Here is a 21,813-nt window from a genome sequence, read left to right as displayed (position 1 = left end):
GTATGCTACTATTTCTATCACAGTGTTAGAATAAGACTTTGCAGACTATATAAAATTATTTACTTCACTCATTGCTTAATAGGACTTGTTTTGGGAGGGTGAGAAGCCCAGTGATCCTAAAAACAAGTCACATTCAAGCTTTTAAATGATATCACTCACATTTAAGTACTGGCAGAAAAAAAAAATCCAACTACAGGTGACCCTCTGTGCACTGAAATTGTCCTTAGACACGTTTTCAAAAATTTCTCTTTTAACTATATGAATTGATTCTTTTCTTATTAACTAAATTTAACAACACATGCAAAACTGTGAGTTTCTGTGTTACATTTTGTTATTAAAATAGTGAAATTTTCCCTCTTAACTGTGAATGCAGCCAAATCAACCTTAACATTCCAAGTGGCATTTTCCTAGCTTGCTTTAGGGTTCCTGCTGGATCTGCCATTAACCATGACTGCTTCTGGCCAATCACAAGATACGAAAACTATTTACAAAAAAGAGTATTTGAAGGAATTGATGAAAACTGTGTGTAAAGTGGCCCTGTTGACAAAGTATATTGGGAAATCCAAAAAACTTAGATAAAGTCCCTTACCAACATCAGATGTTATAAGGGGGGATACTTCAGTTTAGAACAGAAAATGTACAATGGAGTGGCATGAGGAAAATTAATGAAGCAAAGAGTCAAGAGTATGTAAGAAGGTAAGAGGAATGTGCCATTCCCAAAGTTAGCTCTGTGCACATTTGGCGTGTGAGCCACCTGTTTTCTGCGTGTTGTTTTTTTACCTCTTATTTGTATCTGCTAGTTCTCATGATATTAAAACCAGCTATGTCAACTTAAAGGATCAGAAAACAGGTTCAATACAAATAAATTTAAGTATTTTTTTGCATAGCTAGTACCCAGTGAAATTCCTTGCCACAGAGTGTTATAGATGCTGAAAATGTTAATGAGTTCTGGAAACAGAGACTTGAGGAGGAAATGTCAGTCAACAGATATTAAACGCAAAGATGAGATACAGCCTGCAGGTCAAGAGCTCCCTCATGGACAGAGCCCTGGAAGCTGAGAGGGGAACTGGTGGGAGGCAGAGTGGAAGTATTCCTCAATATTTTTCCCTAAATATCCAGGACTAGATGAACATTTGGCCTGCCCCACTACCACTGTGCTTAGGTTAAGCTCTCTTCCTTCCTGAACTTAAATCAAGAAGGAAAGCAAATCCAATCCCTTTCTTGTTTTAATTTGTTTTAATGAAATAAAATACAGTGTCGAACTGCACACGATTTTCTTTTTTAATAAAAACAGTTCAACTAGTTCAGATTGTATCTAAAGATCTTGTTTCCTTTGGTTAACACAGACACATAGGTTTGCATACTGTCTACCCCAAAGAGTTCATCGTGTAAAGCAAGATAGAGCAAACAGCTGCAATAAATAGAAGTGAGAATAAGGAGTATGTTTTATAATACTGGGACCATGACCTAAGCGAGTGCACATTTCCTGTCTGAATCATATAATATTTGTTTGGTTTTTGTCTCCTCAGAATAACTGTCCACTGTGCTTGAGTGCCAATCAGTGCAGAGTTTTGGCCAGGTTCACTTTAGAAACCCAATGGAAGAAAACTGGGGGGAACATATGTGCTTTAGGCAAAGTGCTGTGTAAGTTGGCATCTCTGATGAGGGCAGGATTAAATTAACAAAACTGGCAGCTTGAAGAGGACTGCTTTCTTTTCCTCTTTTGTGGGACTGGCAATGAATATGGAACCCTCGAGTGCCATTTCACTGAGTCAGTTTTCATGTCTTTAGGCAGTGAATTAATTTACCAAGTCTATGGGAAAACTGTTAGAGAGTTAGCAATTTCTTCATAAAAGGGAATCCTGCTAAGTTTTATGTATTTTATGTGATATGGGAGATGTCTTATGAATATAGGTCTAGAGGTTGGTGATGTATTATACCAGCACCAGTACTGAAACTTCGCCCTGCTTCATTCTAGGCACTTAATCATAATATAGTATCTCCCACTGCTATACTTACCTACTCTTCCCACCAGTACCAACTCTCTTCTTCTAATTTAGTCAAAGCCTAAGACACTCAATTAGGAACTGGCATTATGCATTTGTCGAATAAGTTCTGTTAATTATCTTTTATGGACCAGTATGGTAGAGCATTTACTTTAAGTACACTAAAAAGCATTTAATAGTGTACTTAAATTATTCTAATAGTTTGCTAACTATGTTGTATGTTCTTAGGAGATGCAATTAGAAGATTATATAACATTGCATCTGTCATGGAAAAGAACGTAATTCTATTGTTATACCTTTTCTATGTCAGATGCCATACCAATTACATCATTTGACAATTGCTAACTGTAACAGATTATACACATCCAAGTCATATAATCTCTTTCGTGAGTAAGATAGCATTACATAATTGTCAAATGACCCAATGGAAAACAAAATTAATGCACTGATTAGCATTACTAATCTTAATTATGTATTTACAGCTTTATTAAACATACAAGGATAAAACTTCCCCAAACATCTAAGGGGCTTAGGATATAGATCCAATAAAAATCTTAAAAAGGCCTTTAGATAGAAACATGGTCCCAAAGTAAATAAACCAAACTGTATTCTAAGAAGTTCCCTTAAGTGTCTGCCTAATCCTGGAGGTACTACAATCTATAATTTTCTTCCTTTTTAACTTAAAAATTCCCTTTGGGTTCTACTACCATGCCAGCCAGACCTGCTTATACCTAAAGCCTGTAAATTAAGTAGTTGATTGTCTTCCATCCCCATAAAAAGAAAAAAAAAAAAAAAAAAAAAAATCCTGGGCTCAGTGACTGCTTTTTGGTCTTAGTGCTGCTCTTCTGTATAGTGTCTCCTGGGATGGGCTCAATGTTAAAACAGCCACGTGGTCATATTTCTTCTTTTTGGATGTACCCTCAGGAACTCTGGCTAGAGTCTTGTATTTTGCTCACTTCTCAGAGTGTCCACCACACGTGTTAGAGTTTATCTGCAGTCAGAGGACAGATGGATTGACACTCCAACTGTCTGTTCTTGAAATTACATCAGGCAACTAAGGTGATCCAAAATCCTTATGTGCATAGTTGTTAGAAAGGTAAATGGGATTTGTATATAACCTGTAGACTGCACTTGCCTCCAAAGGGCATTTAAATGGGAGGAACTTGTCTTGAGTGTGAGCTGGGACTCAGATTGCTCCATGAGTGTTTTGTCATAGTGTGGACAGTTTCCTGTTGACAAGATCTGTGATCTGGGAGCAACTCGCTCATCCTATAGGGAAAGTGATGTTTAGGTCACTGTCTTCTGCTCTACCTTACACTTTTGATTCCAAGTCTTTCACTGTGGAAATGTTTTCGAATCAGTCTGATGAAATTTCTGTATTCTTGCATAGACACACAATGTTCAACAACCAGTTTTTCTGGTTAGTATTGTTGCACTAAGAAAGGAACAAAAGACACTACCTGGTGCCAGCCTTTACTGTTGAGTGGAAAAGAACATCTCTCCATTTCTACTGCTGTAAGATTTTTAAAAGATGCATTGGTCATTACTAATGATGTCATAATATTCTATTATAGGTTACTTACGAAATTGCTGGTGCGATAGAAAAAAATAAAGATTCCCTTTCACAAAATCTCATATTTGTAATGAAAAGTAAGTAAATGTTTTGTGGTTGTTGTTGTTGTTAGAAATCAAGACATTATGACCTGGTTTTGATTTTCATTTCAGTTTTAAAAGAAATTTATATACATTTTATTTCCAGTAAAAAAAATCACCCTTATCTCCTTGAAGTATGAACACATTGTTTGAAATTTGCTCTGATTTAGAAAGCTTTTAGAATTCATGAACATAGAGCATCTTCATCATGTGATGTGACATAAAGAACAAGGCATAATGTGATAGATGAGTATGACTTAAAGAAATCATTGAGTATTAATTAAAACAAAAATAAACCCCAGAAAATAGGGAAAGGAAATAAGGCTCCCAAAATCATAGACTGCAGTGGGATGTGTTTCGCTGCTTGAGTACCTTTCTAAAAGCAGGAACTTGTGGGCGTTCTTATGTTTTTTCAGTGAATAGATACAAATGTCCATTGAAACACAAAATTAAATACCTTTCCATGTGCATATTATGTAATTATGCCTAATAATAATGCATCTCATTTAATAATTAATGATTCATAATTAGATTATTAAAAACCTCCATCATTTACCCTAAAAAAAAAAAAAAAAAAAAAAAACAAACCTAGATTTTCCTCAGGGAAATGTCAGTGTGTCCTGAGATGTTATTTGCCTTTTCTCCAACCACTTCAGAGTCTTTCACTTAATATACTATATACTTATATTTCTTTCCATTGAAACTGAGGTCTTTTGGAGGTCATATTTGTCTTCCAAATCAGCTCTGCTGTTACAATGCATTGTTTTTTATCAATTATACTGGGAAATTAGCTAAACTCCCTAGTAAAATAATTGATGCATTTTAAAGGCAAACACTGTACATTAAGGATGAAGAAAGAAATGGAAGAATTGATCTTGAATATAATCCTATTGATTATAGTTTTAGAGGCATTCCAGTTCTCACTACTTGGAATTTACATGACAGTCTGCCAAAGTGTATAAGAAGGTATGGCAACTTCCAGTATGTTGTACAAGAGAGAGCATTCTTCCATTCTCTCACATAGTATCCTTTTGCACTTTAATTGCTTTTTTGTGTAATCAGCTATGCAACTGTTAAAAGGCAAGAATGGAGGATTGGATTGGATATAAAATGTTTGATATGCTGAGAGTGAGTGTATATATAATTAAGAAGTCATAACAATAACAAGTATAATTAATGGAAAAATTCTGAAGGCAGAATATTTACAAGCATGTAAGTCATTTAAGGGCTATGTTCCTTCTTTTTTAAGTAACTCAGGCTTAAAACCTATGGATTGTCAGTGACATATTTCCTTTGGGGTTGGTTTCTAAGTTAGGTAGATGTATACCTTAAGTGCATCCATCCTCTGAATTTTATTGAATTTAGTTTCCTTAATCAAAGCTTTTAAATATACCAACAACTTTCGAGTAATTTCAATATGTGTGTAAGAATGTGGAACATACCTGCCCGACAAACAAATCAGGAGAGACTATTGACTTAGGTTTTATCTGTCTTAATTTGAAGGACATAATTTTAATGCCTTTGCTAATGCTACTTATTACATTTATCCATATTTTAAAAATATGGAGGTTTACTATGTCTGCTGATTGTGCTGAAGTTGTTTCAAGTATCTGCTTTAGTATGATCCTCATAATTTTATTATTCCTATCAAGTAAGGAATAGTTATCTCCACAGAAAAATGGAAACACATCTATTGCATTTAAGCAGCTAGTAAATATAACTTTACACAGCTAATAAAGAGCAAACTGAGGATTTCTACATGCTATGCTAAAATTAATGACATTATTTATGATGCTTATCCCATTCATCTTTCTGGTTTTTTGTTTGTTTTATTCACATGATGGGTGTGATCATAATGCCAGTTTATTAGTTCTTAAAAAAATGTAATAAAAATTAAGGATGGTTAAGGATGTATCACACAACAGGTTTTTAATACTTACTGGTGCTGTGGCAGTACAAACAGCATGTAATTGCCATGTTAATCTTAAAAAGCTCACAACCATAATGTAATAAATGATAACTTGACTGAAATTAGTATAAAGTATCCTACCTGTCTTAAAATTCAGATTTTTATTTTAAAAACACCTCTTGGAAGTGTATTTGTTTTGTACTAATTATCACCACTGCATCAAACATATGTATGGCATTGTCTTTTTTCTGTAAATATTTGTAAGTGTGGTCTTGAGGTAGAGAAGTGTGAACCCAGCTTGCTACAGTTCTGTCCTTCACTTTGCTTTTTTTTTTTTCCATCCCTTCCCATATTGTATTTTAAATAATTCTTTTTCTTTGGTGCAGTGAATGTCTATAACTTATTTCTGCCAAGTGCCTAAATACTACGTTAGGTAAATGTTATGCGTAATGCATCTCTTCTCTTGCTTTAATAATAAAAGTTTTGTTCCCTGCCCTGTTTTATTCAGCACAGGACCTGAATGTGTTTAAAAGTAGTGTTACTGATGGCTGACATCCTTAGATATTGCATGCTCTTTGATAACTAACATGATATATCAGTTTATTGGTTTAGCCGCTTGTTTTAAGTTTACTTATTTAATTCTATCTCCTACTGTACCTCTTTTTACTTCCGAATACAATATGCATAATTTTCTAACCTGTATTTTATCTTCATGCATTAATTTCTTCTTTTTTTCCCAGCCAGTGAAAATGTAGTCATCAATCAACTGTTCCAGTCCAAGCTGACACAAACTGGATCACTCGTTCCTCCATATCATTCCCTTAAAATCAAAGGGTGTAAAGCAGCTTTGCTGAGTAAAAAACCACCAGTAGCCTGTGCAAGTGGAGAAGCAAAGAAATATATAGAGCTCAGCAAGGTAAGAATTTAGGATTCTTTCTGCTCTTTGCTCCTTGAAGATTTTTCTCAGTTACTTTGTCATTTCTGAAAACTCCTTGTTCTCTGCTTCATTCTCTGTAGTCATTAAACTATTAAAACAATCTAGTACTTAATATTAGTGAGAACTAACAGGTTATAATATACTAACCCTAACAATGCTGGTTCAAGAACCTCTTTCTTGGACTCTCTGAGCCAGATGATGAGGTGCCTTCAAGCCTGAATCATTCCATGATTTTGTGGTTCCAGGGCTTAGCAGTGGATACAATATTACTGATTTTTGGCTGTATAGGAACACTTCTTTGGTTTGTCTCCTTTGCTTACTTTATGATGAATAGTTAAGTAAATTAAGACATAGGACGTGCAAAAATAAAACCTCATGTCTTTATTGTGTTAACCTGAGAATATTTCTGGTTTGCAAAAGATAGTTTGTGTGGTTTTGTATGAAGATCAACCCTGTACATTTTGGAAAACATGGTTACTTGCATGTAAATTTTCCCAGTCAGTTTGAAATCAAATCAAACTGTCCCCACTTCTGAACTTGTCTCTTTTTCTGCTAGCTAAGTCAGCCAAAAAAGTTAAAAAAAAAAAAAAAAAAGCGGGTGGGAAACTTGGGAGGCTATCAGAAAATTAATTTTTCATGTCACATGGAACATCTCTCTCTTGTTGAGAAATAACGTGATCTGGTGAGTCCATTCTTGACAGAGCTTTGGAATTCCTCCTTCTTCTAGAAAAGAAGCAAGCAGTTCTCACAATACATCAGCTGCCTCACCAGGCTTCTTGAATCTTACAACTCTATTTTTGGCTTACAGCTGCATAAAATTGATTCTGTCATGGGATTAAGAAGCCTGATCTCATGTGTCATTGTGGAAGGCTTTATGCAAGTACATCCATAGAATAGCAATGGGAGTTTCCTTATAGCCCCCCTGCTGATAGTAGCATAATTCCTGTCTACTGTTCTTGTCAGTAATCTCAGTGGAAAAAGTTAAGTTGAAGTGAATGGTGTTGGTTTAAGGCTATATTTAGCAAACAGCTGAGGCATCACAAGGTGCCTTTAGGTGCCTTTCCACTATAGTAACAGCTTCCTAGAGGAAGCTTCTTAGAGCTGTGAAAAAGATCCTAGTCCCATACATGGAAGGAAGTATGAAAAGCACGTCTAAGTTAGAAGCCTAATCAAGCCAGGGGGAAACACCACACAGCTGGGATCTCTGAAACTATGAGGTTTTAGACCAGTCCAGAATAGCTTTTAACCTGGAGTTACTCTCTTGAGAAATCGAAGACATATCCAAATTCCTTTGGGAAGCATGATAAATTAAGTCAGATATTCCAGACTCAGTGAGAATGCTCTAAACTTTTAGGTATTAGATGGAAGGTGGGAAGAACTTCATCCTTCATCTGCCCACAGAGACAAGGATGGCTTGGCTTCTCAAAGGTAGGCTTTGAGAAGAACTGCGCAGGTGAGACAGAACACCACTTAGTTTGTAGATACTAAGTTGGCCTAATTTGAGCAAGGTACTGTGCTGCCCTGCAGGACGGAAGCAGAACTTTAGGTATCTAAGTTGTTCCAGTGACAAAAAAGAGACACGTGTTATTTTGGAGTAGGCACCTGATGCAGGAGCTGGAAGTAGGTAAGTGCTTAAATTATTTTGTGGATCAAGCCCACATCTATAACTGTGCTGTCCCAAATAATTTCTTCCCTTTTTCAGTATAGCCTTGAAAATTCACTGTGATGGGCTGGAATAATGTTGGTTTTGTTGTTTGTTGTTATTGTAATTGGAAATGCAATGTAAGGGGCATTTTCTTATCAGCTTAGAATTAAAGTTATTGTATGTTGGAAAATCATAACCACTCCATTTTTTTTTGGAGTTTATCCTGAGGGTAAAGGTAATAAAGAGAAAAAAAAAAAACAAAAAGACCCCCAAAAAACCCACAAAGGCGGGGGGGAGAAAGAGGGACATTAAGGCAAGAATTATCAACCAGAGACTGGCATTCCTTTTATACCTGAAATTTGAGTTGTAACATACATCATATTGTAGGCAGTGAGAAATGCAAAATGGAAGGTATTCATGTTGCTGTGTATGGGTACACATCTAGACTCCACCATATCCAAGGAAGAGAAGTAGACACTTTCAGAGGTCAGATAGGAGTTTGTTGTGATTCCCCTCCCCTTTCAGCTTGTCATCTGGAGTCCTAACTACTTGCTAGGTTATATAATTATAGATTTCTCTGTGTATGGCCATGTATCTACCTGTTTACCTTTCTATAAATGTCTCTTCCCTTGATTTTGAGCATGCTGTCACAGGTAAGGATGGTCTACCTCTTTGAACTCCCACTCTACTTGCAGTAGGGTCCAAGAGAACAGTGTATCCATCCTAAGACAGACATAAACAGATCTAATAACTGGCCAGAATTTTGGAGCACATGAGTCATAGGAATTTGGGGATGCCAACTCAAGTCTCTGTTACTTATGAAGACTGTGTCCCATTTTCAAATAAAATAAACATATCTTCATTGATACTCTCATAACTCTCTTTTGCTCATATCAGCTTTCGCTCCCTTGTTTTTCTGTAATCTTTTCCTAGTTCATACTTTGGCCCTGTTGCCTTCCCCTCACTTCCTTTGCAAGAATCAGGGGGATTCAGAGTTCACACAGCAGAATTCTAGTCACATGAATGCACATCACTAACAGAAGGCTTTCCTTTCCATTGACTTTATGTTGTTTCTCTTTGTGAACACTTTGCTTCATTGTCTGTTAGTTGAATAACTCATCTATTGCAAAGGTTTTGGTATGGTTAAAGCTTTAAAATATTCTGCTGGTAAAGCGAGATTTTTTTAGGAGGAGGTTTTAGCTTCTTAAGAGAGATTACAAAGTTACATATATGGTTTTTTTTCTGTGTATTAGAGGAGCAAGATTTTCCAATGTAAAGCTATATATTAGAGGGCAATAGAGAAGTACAGCTTTGGTGATGTAGCCTTGTTCCTCAGCCCATAGCTGAAGATGTCCAAGTTTGGAGAGTTTGAATTAAATTCATTTTTTGTCTTTGCCTTGTTTCCTTTCTTTTGCCTCCCTCATAGTGAACCAAACAATTCTTTCCCATGGGAAGAAGTATGTAACACAGGACAGCAGGCAGGAACTTTAGCATCCAAAGCATTGTTCCTGCTCTTCCACTAACTCAGGAAATGGTCTTGAACTAGTGACTCAACCTGTTGGGAGGAAGGGATGAGTGCATTATCTGTCAAGTGGAGAAAACTATTTTAGTTATATTCCTCAATTATTTTGCAAACTTTAACTGAGAAGTGCCATTGGCATGCTAGTGGTTCTTTTCATGAGAAGACCTGGAGAAAGCAGATCTCTTTTACTTTTCTGTTTTGAAGTTGGGGATGAATTTGCCTTTAAAATCTTATTGCATCTTAGTAAGTGAGATTTCAAATAAAAAAGAGCTCCAAAGTTCAGCACAGTGAGTAGAGAATTGCTTGCACTGCAATATTTTTAATGGAGTTTGGCCTGAGCAGGCCAAGCTGAGGAAATGTATGCTTTTTTGATGTAACTGGAAAAAGACAAGAGTAGGCCAGAACATGCTGATTTGATAGAAAGGGAGTTTTATGGTGTTACTGGACTGGAGAAAGGCAAAGAAAAAAAGTCAGAGCTGAAAAGGCTGCCATTGATACAGAGGTTTGAATCTAAGAGCTTGGCCAAATCCTGGAATGCAATAATTTTGCCAGCCTTCCTGTAGAAAGTTTAACAAAAAAACCCTGATTTCTGGGACCACTTTTAGGATGATTATTACCATTTTAGTCTCAAAGATAGGAAGTAGAACAGCAAAAAAGAAATTTGTTCCCCACTTCCAACTCTGATGTATAGAATAACATTGGTTCTAATGAGATATGAAGTTATTGATAAATTTATGTCTATAATGGGTAAAAATGGGTTAAAAAAAAAGAAAAGAAAAAAAGGTTAACTGCATTCATTTGTGCAGAAAGAAAAAAGATGGGTTTTTTTTAATATTAGTATTATTGGTTTGCTGTCGAGATTTTTTTAATGATCTGTGCTTACATTTACTCACTTAAGCATCTGCCAAAAACATAAGGAACCTTTTCAGAGAGTTGCAGAATTACGTTACTTATAGGCAGACTGTATGGGATACTAACTGCACAAATCCTGCTTTTACAATAGAGTTCCAGATCATATTGCTTTGCCCGGTTGTTTGGAAAAGGTATTTTATCTTTCCAATGGTATAGAGCTGCTTTTGAAATCAAAACTTTCTTGCCAGTCATGGCTCTGCAGATACTTTCCCAATTCTTTCTGAAACTCAAATCATTGTCTATGACATATTATTTGTATAAATGTTTGCCTTTGTTAGTAAATTGTGTAACAATGAAAATCAAAGTTTACAGCCCACATGGAGATAAAAGTATTGTGTGTGTGCTTTTCTCCCCCACAGCTGTTGAAAAAGAAAGGAACATCCTCATTTCTTCAGAGACTGGAACGAGGGGGCCCAACCACTGTGGCAATTCAGCTCAGGGTTAGTGAACATCTTCTGGAGAGAAATTTTAAAAAAAAAAAAAATTAAAGGCAGGATTAGTCTCTACAGATTGCAATGGAAGAAAGTAAAATCATATGCTTGAGAAAGCCACTTGCATGGCCAGGTCAAGCCTTTTGAGAAAACGATGTTAAAAATTTAGGAAGAGCATACGCTTTGAGCAATTGCCTTTGCTGCACAATAATGATTGATAATCGATTTTTTCCCCACAGAAATCACTCACAGATATTATTGGGAAGCTGCAGAACTGCACACCACATTCTGTTCATTGTATAAAGCCTAATAACTCCAAGCTGCCAGATACTTTTGACAATTTTTATGTGTCTGCTCAACTGCAGTACATTGGTGTCCTAGACATGGTCAAAATCATACGACATGGATATCCAATACGTCTCTCTTTCACAGACTTCTTGTCAAGGTAAATTCTTTTAAGTTTCATAAAAACTTTTTCTTACCTACAGTACAATGCCTTCCATCATGTTCTGGTAGCGCTTTCAGTGTTGTTTTGCTGATGAGCCTTTCAGACTTTCTTCAGAGAAAAATAACGTGTGCCAGCAAGGGGTATAGGTTTGTTATTTTTTAGTTGAAGGAATAATGAACTTTGTGGAAATATATTTATAAAGATCATCAGCAAAATCCAATTTAAAAAATTTAACTTCATAAAATAGTTTTATTTTTATAATTTATGGTATTTATATGATTTATAAAATACAAAATATTGCATGTTGTCTCCAGGTAATTAAAAAGCAGAATGAGAAATAGTCTAATTTTTCAAGGTGTAGGTGTTGTGGGTTCAGTATTTGTATTTCACATGCTAGGGTTTGTTTCTGCATGGTGATGAGTTATTAATGCTCATACCACAACTCCATTTTTATTATTGTTGTTAGAAATGAGTGAAATTTTTAATAAATGTGATAAGACAAAAAAATGTTATGTTTTGTTATGTTACTGCTTCTGGCTGAAGATAAACTCTTTTCCCCCATCCCCAATTCAGTTTTGGGGTTTTGGCTCACTTACATTCTCAAATGCTTCAGCAAAGAAAGAGCACCTCTTGTCCAAGAGATGTTGTTAGCAGCCTTATGCACTCAACATCTGTTCCTCCTCTCTGTATGTTCTACTCCTTGACTAATATATCGAGCAGTCATGATCTGGCCAACATATTATTTTACTTCTAAAAAACAGCATGGGAATATCAGCTGCTTACACACATCTAAACTTTCAATTATCTTCTTGGAAAAATTTGTGGATGTTAAATTACTGCTTGGACAGGATCATATTGTCTCTGGAACTTCTGTAAATATTAGAATCATAAAGTCATAGAATCATTTAGATTGGAAAAGACCTTTAAGGTCATCCAGTCCAACCATTAACCTAACATTACCAAGTCCACCACTAAACCAGTTAAGGGTAGAGTAATAATTAATTTCATGTTTCCTGGCTTGGTAGCTGGATTATTTTTTAATGAAGTAAAACTAGGAATCACTAAGGTTGGAAAGGACCTCTAAGATCATCAGTCCAACCATCAACCCAACTTGCTGGGTTTTAAGCAGAAATTATGGTAACAGATTGCAGTTCAAAAGTACCATCAATTCTTAATGCTGTATATTTTTGGCCAATAGACTACAAGTAAGAAAGAGTAAAGAATTATTGAATTCAGAGATTATGAGCTACCTTTTCAAAAAGTCTTCTAAAAAACTGTCACTTGTACTACATCTCTATATTGCCTCAGTGACTGGACAGGATGTTTTTGGAAACCGGATAATTAGTTTTGGCAATGTTCTTATAAACTGGATTTGCTTTGTTGGCTGTTCAGCCTAATTCTGGTCTTGTCCTGCTATTTATTGATTAGAATGAGAAATTATTTTGTCAGATTTCCATATACTCTTATAGATGTGAAGCTGGTAGGCTTTCTCACCTTTCATTTTTTTATTTCCTTTGGTGTCAAACTGGCATTTCTAGTGTTCTAATACTCAGTAAAGTAATATCTTCTCTATTTCTGCAATTATTTTTCCTCCATCATGGCTCTTCTGCTTCTTTTGCATGGTTCAGAATGGTCTGTGACTTCCAGCCCCTAGGTGGGCAGCAATGGTTTCACTGGTATGCGTTCGGGCAGACTTTGAGCACAGGCACTGAGCTACTGAGTGCTATGGCTTTCCAAGAGCTGCTTCTTGCAGAACAGTCAAGATGCTGCACAAGAGTCTAAACCTCTCTCTCTGAGGTACTGGTTACTATTCTTCAAGTTGCAAAAGAGATTAAAAATGACATCAACTTAAATTTTACTTAAGGTCCCTCAGTCCCAAACCAATACAAATACCATACAAACAGGTAAAATATAAAATGTCAGTTATGACACAATAGGCCACAATTATACTGGTGTGTATGTGAACAGACTCCATTCTGAGCTATACTGGAACCAAGAAGAAGAGAATGAAAAACAAACAGAAAAACTATTGTTCTAAAGAGAGATGGATAGTTAGAGGCTTAGTTAAAACCTCATAATTGAAGAAGGATCATGAGCAGGAGTAGGATCTGAAAGACAATGAAGGCTTGCTGATTACCTTCAAATACAGAAATATATACCAACTGGGTCTCAACTTTCTGTGGTATTTTCACATCCACAACGAGCCATCATAGTCAGAAGCCCAGGGGTAAAATACAGCTCTATCACCTCTATCACAGTGTATAAGCATGATGTTCTTTTATTTTCATTTTTGTTTTGTTTTTTTTTTTAGTAGGGAATAAGTGTATTTGTTTAATATTATGATGATTATACTGAGGTTGGGGGGCAGAAAAATCAGGAAACAAAACACGGGGAAAGGTGAAGGAATTGTTCTTTATTCACTGTAGGAAGCTGTCAAGTGAATGCTTTTACCAAGTGCTCTTACTGGGCTGAAAAAGTTTAGCTTCCCCATGGCTTGCCCCAAGGGGTAAAGTAATTACTCTCTGTTACTCTGGGGAGAAAGACCTTGACAGCTGAGAACACAAAAACACAGAGGGACAAAGGAAAAATAGACAGCTTCCATCTCTTAACTCAATGATGGATACACCTGAGAAAAATTTGCCAACACCTTAATTTTTTCTTGAATGTTTTGTAAGAAATGGAAGCATAAGTCACTTTTTCTTTATTCTGTCATGCTCTGCTGTGTCCTTGTTTGTAAATAGTAAATACTAGTAAGGACTCATGCAGGTTTTCTCTTTTGAAGAGGAGGGTTTCCTCCCCATTTGAGTGATGCTAACTATCAATTTGACCATGTGTCCCCAAAGGGGGAAAAATAGGCCTACAGATGTAAAACATAAGATATCCTGCTATCCTGATATAGTTGATAACTGTGACCCTATGAACTATCAGTCCAAGAATGACAAGACTTAGAGGTAGCAAAATGTATCCAGAGGTGGGTGCCTGTGAGAGGTTTACTCATAACTGTAAGATTTTCACCTTCAGTTTGTGGAGTCCTTCTGATGGGCTGTTTCAGTGAATGCAGCTGTGTGATTCACAGCTTGGCTTAGCTCAGCTGCAAAGTGTTTTATAGTAGTGATGCAAGGAAATCTCATTTTTCTAGAGCTGAATGTACTATGCAGTTCTCCCGGGCTTACCTGGCTTGAGAAGCAAAGGATATTAATGGTAGTCTGAAAGCACTGTGCAAAATCAAAGAGAAATTGTGGCCTGGATCCCAACCTGAATTCCCAAAAGATAGTGAATTGCTGCCCTCCTCCACCCTCCCTGCAGTTTTTGTGCATTTACTTTTAGTATCTTCCTTATCATACAGCTAATGTGGTCAGAGTTAAAAAAATTAATTAATGAAAAAAATAACCCCCCTTTTTTTTGCTGGCTAATAAAAAGACAGAATGTTTGAATTAGGGGCCTTTGTAGTGAAGGGATAGAATATTGGACAACCTGGATATTCTATCAGTAATACAGAGAGTACCATTGCTTTCTTAATTGGATGAATTTGAATAAATTTCTATTAATATCTAATTAGGGATTAATATGACTGGTCTCTAGCTTATATTTGTAAGTCACATTTGAACTCTTACGATGGCTAAAGAAAGACAGTAGCTAAGGAAAGGTCATAGTTTGCAAGAACACTTCTTCCTGGACTACAAAGATTAATCATTATTTCTATTGCTGTCCTTTTTGGATTTACTGGTTCTGCTTCTGTATTATCAAAGTAAAAGTTGACAGCTGCTAGGTGAACCCCTCAATCACCAAAGTTCATTGATCAGAAGAGAAATCTTGTGGAAATTCTGGTTCTTAAGTGGAAGCTGTGACAGTTACTGTCAATGAATATATAATAAAAATGAGAATTAATAAGGTCAGACGCTATTAAATGCTGTAAAAACAGGCAGCACCAATATAATTATGAAATGATATATGTGATTTCAGCAGATTTGCCAACTCCAGCTGCAGTGTTCCTGCTGAATTTGCCTGCAGTGTTGGCTCAATTTCTAAAGCTCTTTGAGTAGAGAGACAGAAATCAGTTTTTACCTTATCTTTAAAATAGAAAGCCTTGAGTAATATGCATTTTAGACTCCTGGAAAAGTTTACCCATATATTTTGCATTAATACCTTCAGGATTGTTCTCAGTGGGCTAGATTTTGAAATTCTAGCTTTGCTTTTAAGTCAAGGCAGTGGCACAAACAATGTTGTGAAGAGTTCAAAGTTTCCAATTTGCAGCCCAAATTGTACACACAGGTAAAGTATCCTCAAATATCCTTTTCCTGGAAGAAAGAAAACAGTAAAATAACTATGGAATTAGGAACACTGCATATCGCTGTTTCTTTCCAGCATTTAGCATTTTGATATCTTATTTAAAGTAAGGATAATTCCACCCAAGATATACAAAAAGCTCTTTACTAGGAACGTAGTAATTTGTTATGTTTTTGGTATTTGGTGCAATGGCAAAAAAGTAAGTATCAGTGTGTGCTCTATTACCAGTGTAGAACAATAGGGCTTAGAAACTCCCTGGGGCACAGACAGAGCCTAGTTGTACAAGCTTAATATCTAGAACCTAATCTCTTCACATCAATTAATAAAATGGATCCTGGCTGACTTTTGTGTCATTCACCTCACTTGGTGCTCAAGGAAGACATGTAAAAGCCATTTGGAATATAAATTTTTAAAAATAATGATGGTGATCAAGGTCCCATCTAGAGTAATGAGGTGAGCTTATATTTCTTGCTCAGTGAAGTACAAGAATACAGCTGTTCAGGCATGTTCAGGTAAAAATGAGGCAGTAAGATGGTCTGTTTCACTCATTATGAACAATTTTATTTTGGTACCATCCTCCTCTACAAATGCTCCTCTACAGTTAGTGTTTTGTAAATTGGATTAGAAATCAAAATTAATTTTTCCTCTCTCTTCTTTAATGTGGTTCTCAAAGTTGCTGAACTGTACCCAGTGCTTTGCTCTGCCTGTGTTTTAGTTTCCTTGGTCAAGGAAGAATTTGTGAACTACTGCCTTAGAGACTGAGGTTCACATCTTACATATTTCTTGTGCCTGGGACACTGCTTAGCAATGGAGACAGCAAGGTCCAGTTGCACAGGTGCTGAAATAAGACATCTGTGTTAGCCTTCCCTGCTGTTTGCGGCAAACCTTCAGGGCTGTTGGACCTCAGGATAACTTCTGTGCATTATGGGAACTGATAAGCAAACTGAGCCTTTCACTTAGCTGATGCCAGTTGCAGAATTTCTAGGAGAAAAAACACGTTAAGCCCAAATAATTGTCCGCTAGCGTGCTATTCCTTGTCTTTATTTCTGCACTTTTGTGAGTGTTTCTTGGAATTTTATTACTGTCTCTCAGGTTTCTAGACTGTCTTTTCTGGGCTTAACTCTTTCAACACAGTCTTCTGTTTTCCATCATGGAGCTCCCATCCTGCCTTCTGTTGCTGCTCAAGGAATGGCAGAGAAAACTTCATACTGTGAAGGAGAACATGAAGGCTGTATGTAGAGACATCTCTTAACAGTGTTGCAAGATGAGATAAGTCACTAGAATGTTATGATTTACCATTTCCAATTGTCTTTAAAAATGGCTTAACTTGTACCAATCTAGTCTTTAGTTTTATCTATGCATATGCAGACATGAAGCTTAGATTATAAGTAGTTGTTTGTGTTAACTTGTAAGACAGTGTCATGTGCAGGTTTGGAGGTACAGTATTAGACCGCCTTCTTTTTCTTCTTCTTCCTCCCTCTTCCTCTTCCTCTTCTCCTTCCCCTTCCCTTTCCCATTCCCCTTCCCCTTCTTCCCCTCTTCTTTTCCGTCTTATCCCTCCTTCTTCTTTTCATTGGCTAACTTTATTCTCCTCTATGGAGAGAATATGTTAAAATATCTAAATTACAATAAGTAAGCTGTACAGAGCCAATTAAAAATAAAGAATCTCTAAGATTTTAATGTTTTGAAAATAGAATGTTAAAAAGAGTTAACATTCTCATCTTTTTTTTTGTCTTAAAGTAACTTAAGAAATGGGAAAACATCCATTTTAATAGGAAATATTAGGAAGGAAGATATGGAACACAGTGAAAATGGATTCTTATGATAATCATAGCAGTGAGGGTGAAAAAAGTGCCTTCAAAGACTATTTTAATTACAGGTTTTCCTCTGATTTCAGTATGAAGTTCTTCTTAATGAAATTCTTTTAAGAAGTTACACTTAACTGCAGATCCGATCCTGAAGTCTGCAATTCTACTCAGGGCAGCAGTTATTGATACTGAAATGCTTTAATAGTGGACTTCAGGTCAAAAATGGCTTCAGAGCACTTAAATGTTACTAACTCATCCAGACAATTGACTTTACTTGGAGGTCGTTCTGAAAAGACACCTTTTTTTCTTAGGCAGGAAAGTTTACGTTCATGCTAATATCATGGCTTTGTCAAATAATATCTGTCCTTCTGCAACTGGCATAAAGCCATTATTAAAAACTATTGTAAGCTTTTGATCAAATTTGTGCTATTAGCTGATGCTGTATTGCACTGATGTGTTGTTTATGTTTGTGGATCTTGTGTGGGACTCATCATGGCATATTTGAATTCCCTTTGTCCAGAAGCTTTTTGGTGTTCATTTCAGAGTCTCATGAGTGAGTTAGGCAGCGCATTAGTGAGAATGATGTACTGAGTAGATTGCAAAGTGATAGGTCATCGCACTGGCCCTTTTAGCTTTATTGTCTGCTATGCAATAATGCCATCAGTCTTCTCATAGAGCAGTGCATTGATAGGTGCCATGATACCTTAAATCTTTGCAAGGAGAGCAAGACATAATCTGACTGGTGTTAAAAAGCAATATTCCGTTAAAGTAGGTCTAATGATATCAATTTATACCAAATGGCAGTCTCACCATTGTGTAGTTTGTTGCTTCAGACCTAGAACTGGAATTGATATTTCTGTTTGAGGGTAACCATTTTTGTTTGTCTTTCTTTTAAAATGCAAGCAAAGGTGAGTAAATGAAGTATTTTGAACTCATCAGTTTTGAGGGCACCTTAAACTCAAATTCATAAACATGGTAATGACTAATTTCCTGTGAAGAATGAAGGTCATCCACAAAGTTTTAAACTGTGATTTTTAAAATTACTATGTCTTTGGCGGTTTTGGTAATCATCACATGCTATAAAGAAGTGTTGTGTGTTAACCCCAGTGGGCAGCTCAGCCCCACACAACCACTCACTCATTCCTCCACAGTGGGGTGTGAGAGAGAATCAGAAGGTCAAAAACTCATGGGTTGAGATAAAGACAATTTAATAGGGAAAACAAAAGCTGCACGCACAAGCAAGGAAAAACAAGGGATTCATTCTCTACTTCCCATCAGCAGGCAGGTTTTTAGCCATTTCCAGGAAAGCAGGGCTCCATCACGTGTAATGGTTACTTAGGAAGACAAAATGCCATCACTCCAAACATTCCCTTCTTCTTTCTTTTTCCCCCAGATTTTTTTTTTTTTTTTTTTCCTTTGCCAACATTCTGATAGTGGGGTCCAGTTTGGAATAATTTACAGCAGTCTCAGAATTATTCTAAATTACTAATCCTTTGAGAGAACTTGCTGATGTAGGGGATTGTTATACTTTAAGGGTTGACCAGAACCCAGAGTGCAGTGACATTCTCCTTGGCAAGCCATGTCTATTAGAACTGGTGTACCTCACTTGGGAGTTACCTAGATGTAACCAGGTATTTGGGACTGTTCTAGAGGCTATAGGCCATTTGACGGGTATTTGTACAATGTGATAGTATAGTGATAGTATAGTGATAGCATCTGGCCTATTCATATTATGAACGAACTAAATAGGTGTATATGTTACAAATGGACTAAATGTAGACAGAATATTCTGGTTTACCCCCATTAGGTGTTTCTTTGTAGCTGTTTGGCTTATTTTCTCCATTTTTTCCCCTTAGGTCCTCTCTAATACTCAAAAAGACAAGAAATACACTAGATAACTTTAGATGCCTATGGTGGCTCAACTAATTAGCCTGGACTTAATTTATAGTGCATAAAGAAAAATGGTCATTTTTAGGATATGATTTAACTGACTTATTTTATATCCATTTTTGCAGGTAAGTCACAGTCTCAGTCTAGTTCCCATCTATGGCAAGGAACAGATTTAACGGTTTGTAACGGTCTCCAAAAAAAACCAGAGAACAACTTTTTAGAGTTGAAACAGAAGCAGCTTTTGAAGTTATGCCATGGTATTGTCAGTTCTCTCGTCCACAGAATAAGTAGTACTGTACATGAAAAAATTATCAGTCCTTATGTTACATGTCACAGAGTTGAACTGTGAGAATGATAAAGCTCCTGGTGTGTCTGGGGCTTACCAACAGTGCACAAACAAGTATAAGAGAAAATAATGTTTCTTTTTTGACTGAGTTTTCAGTGGCAGATCAGACATCTAGCTTTATTCTATATTTAGAAGGCAAAAATAAATATCAGCATTGTTTGGTGGGCATCTTCTGAGTTATAGACTTACCGTTTTATTTTTCCTAGCCAGGTTAATTTTCTTAGGCAATGGTAAGTCTATTTGGCACACACAAACATAATTCTGGATGGACTGTTTCAGCAGTTCCAGTGGTTTTCTTTATTTTTTAAGGAAGGATCTGTGAAATTTTAAAATGTTTATTTCACTTCCAGAGTTAAGTGCCACCCTTGGTACCTCTGGACATTCAGTTTACACTAGCATTTGACATTTCTTATCCCTCAGGGTTAACTAAACATTTATTAAACTACTAAATGAGCCTATTACTCTGTGATATCCTTACAATATCTATGCATATTTTACATTTGTGAATTTAAAAGCTTGTGCTGTTTCTAAACATGGAGAAATGTTCCCACAGAGTACTAAAATACCTACCACAGTACTGGATTCCATCTAAAAGCCTGGATTATAAAAATAGATAAAATTATTTTTGTGTACAAATAAGAATATTGAAAGTTCTTGACCCATATCTCATAAGCTAACTGAGTTCTGTGTGCCTATAACAAGCAGATAACAACTTTAAATGGTTTCAGAACCTTGGTGTTTCAACGAAAATAATTATTGAGTACTTCATAATTTGCTGACATCACATAATGACAAAGATAATGGACATAGATTTATATATGATAGTAAGAAGTTCAGTTAAATGCCTGCCAGAGAAATAAACCTGTTAAAAGAAAATATTATCAACTACCAATATCGTCACTAATCTTTATACATTGAAACCCTTTTAAGGAAATGCCTGTTAAAATAATAGACCTCTTAAATTAATACAAACAGCCTACCTTTAGAATAAACATTTTAAAGAAGTAAGTATGCAACACATTAGTTTATGCTAATGGCACTATGCAGGAACTTTGAATTATCTAATTAAGGTGCAAATTGTCACATGGATAGATTAATTTTACTGTACAGTTTTAAAATAATTCCTTTGTATTCATTGATTAATTAAATATAACTGTGTGCTTTCAGTGCCTAGAAAAATATAATTAGTCTCTCTTGACTGCTTTTTTTCTGCTCATAGGACTGGTATAAATGCAGTCCAGCTGCCCCACACTCGAAAGCCACTGTGACCCTCCTGCTGTTTTTCCTTTCTGTGATTCTGCAGCTGTTAAATTCTTTCCACTCAACTCAGACATTCATGGCACCCTTTTTCTCCTTATCCACATCTTGATATTCTTTACAGCCATTTAATCTTCAGCAGAAGAACCTGGAATGAGACTTCCTAGAGCTAGATTTCCTAGTCAGACTGAATAATAGTAGGCAGTTAATACTGGTGACATCTGAGAGCAAACACAAAATCCTATGCAAGCATGCATGTAAAATCCTTTTATGTATCTTAATCACTGGATCTTGCTTTACTTTTTTTCTTAGACCAACATGGCATTAATTTAACATCATCAGTTTTAGCAGAATTACTTCTTCTGTACTCCACAGTAAATGAGAGCAGAATATGGTCGAATATTGATAGAGTATGCCAAGGGGACAGCCTCAGCCTATCTTGAAAAATGTTGCTTGTGTACTGTTTATCTAACCATTATACAATTCAGAGCCAGGAGAATCCCTGTTACCCAGACTGACACTACTCACAGGGTCCAGAGGGCACAAGGGAAGCTCCCATAGAAGAGCATAGAGATAGAGATGAGCTTCCAGAGAAGCAATTTTGCTTGTATGGTTTAAGAATGTCCTAAAAACCTTCCCCATAATCCCAATACAGCTTGTCTGAGCTACTAGTGAGTATTGTGGGAAGGATTTTATGTATTTCCATTCCTCTTTGGCTTGAGTCAAGGTTGCAGAGAAGAGAAAAAACAAAAGCAAGGAAGA

At 36.2% G+C, this 21,813-nt stretch overlaps 1 protein-coding gene across 1 annotated transcript in view; it reads left to right on the top strand.

Moving 5' to 3' along the window:
• Positions 1 to 21,813, top strand: part of MYO16 (myosin XVI) — a 315,002-nt gene that overhangs the window by 219,204 nt on the left and 73,985 nt on the right. The window contains exons 23-26 of the mRNA XM_075719324.1: positions 3,581 to 3,656; positions 6,309 to 6,484; positions 10,944 to 11,024; positions 11,255 to 11,460. Coding sequence (XP_075575439.1) covers positions 3,581 to 3,656; positions 6,309 to 6,484; positions 10,944 to 11,024; positions 11,255 to 11,460 — 539 coding nt within the window. The remainder of the gene's footprint in view (positions 1 to 3,580; positions 3,657 to 6,308; positions 6,485 to 10,943; positions 11,025 to 11,254; positions 11,461 to 21,813) is intronic.

This window comes from Pelecanus crispus, chromosome 1, assembly GCF_030463565.1.
Source record: "Pelecanus crispus isolate bPelCri1 chromosome 1, bPelCri1.pri, whole genome shotgun sequence".
Taxonomy (NCBI): domain Eukaryota; kingdom Metazoa; phylum Chordata; class Aves; order Pelecaniformes; family Pelecanidae; genus Pelecanus; species Pelecanus crispus.
Note: the sequence above shows the minus strand (reverse complement) of the source record. Positions and strands in the feature narration are given on the sequence as shown.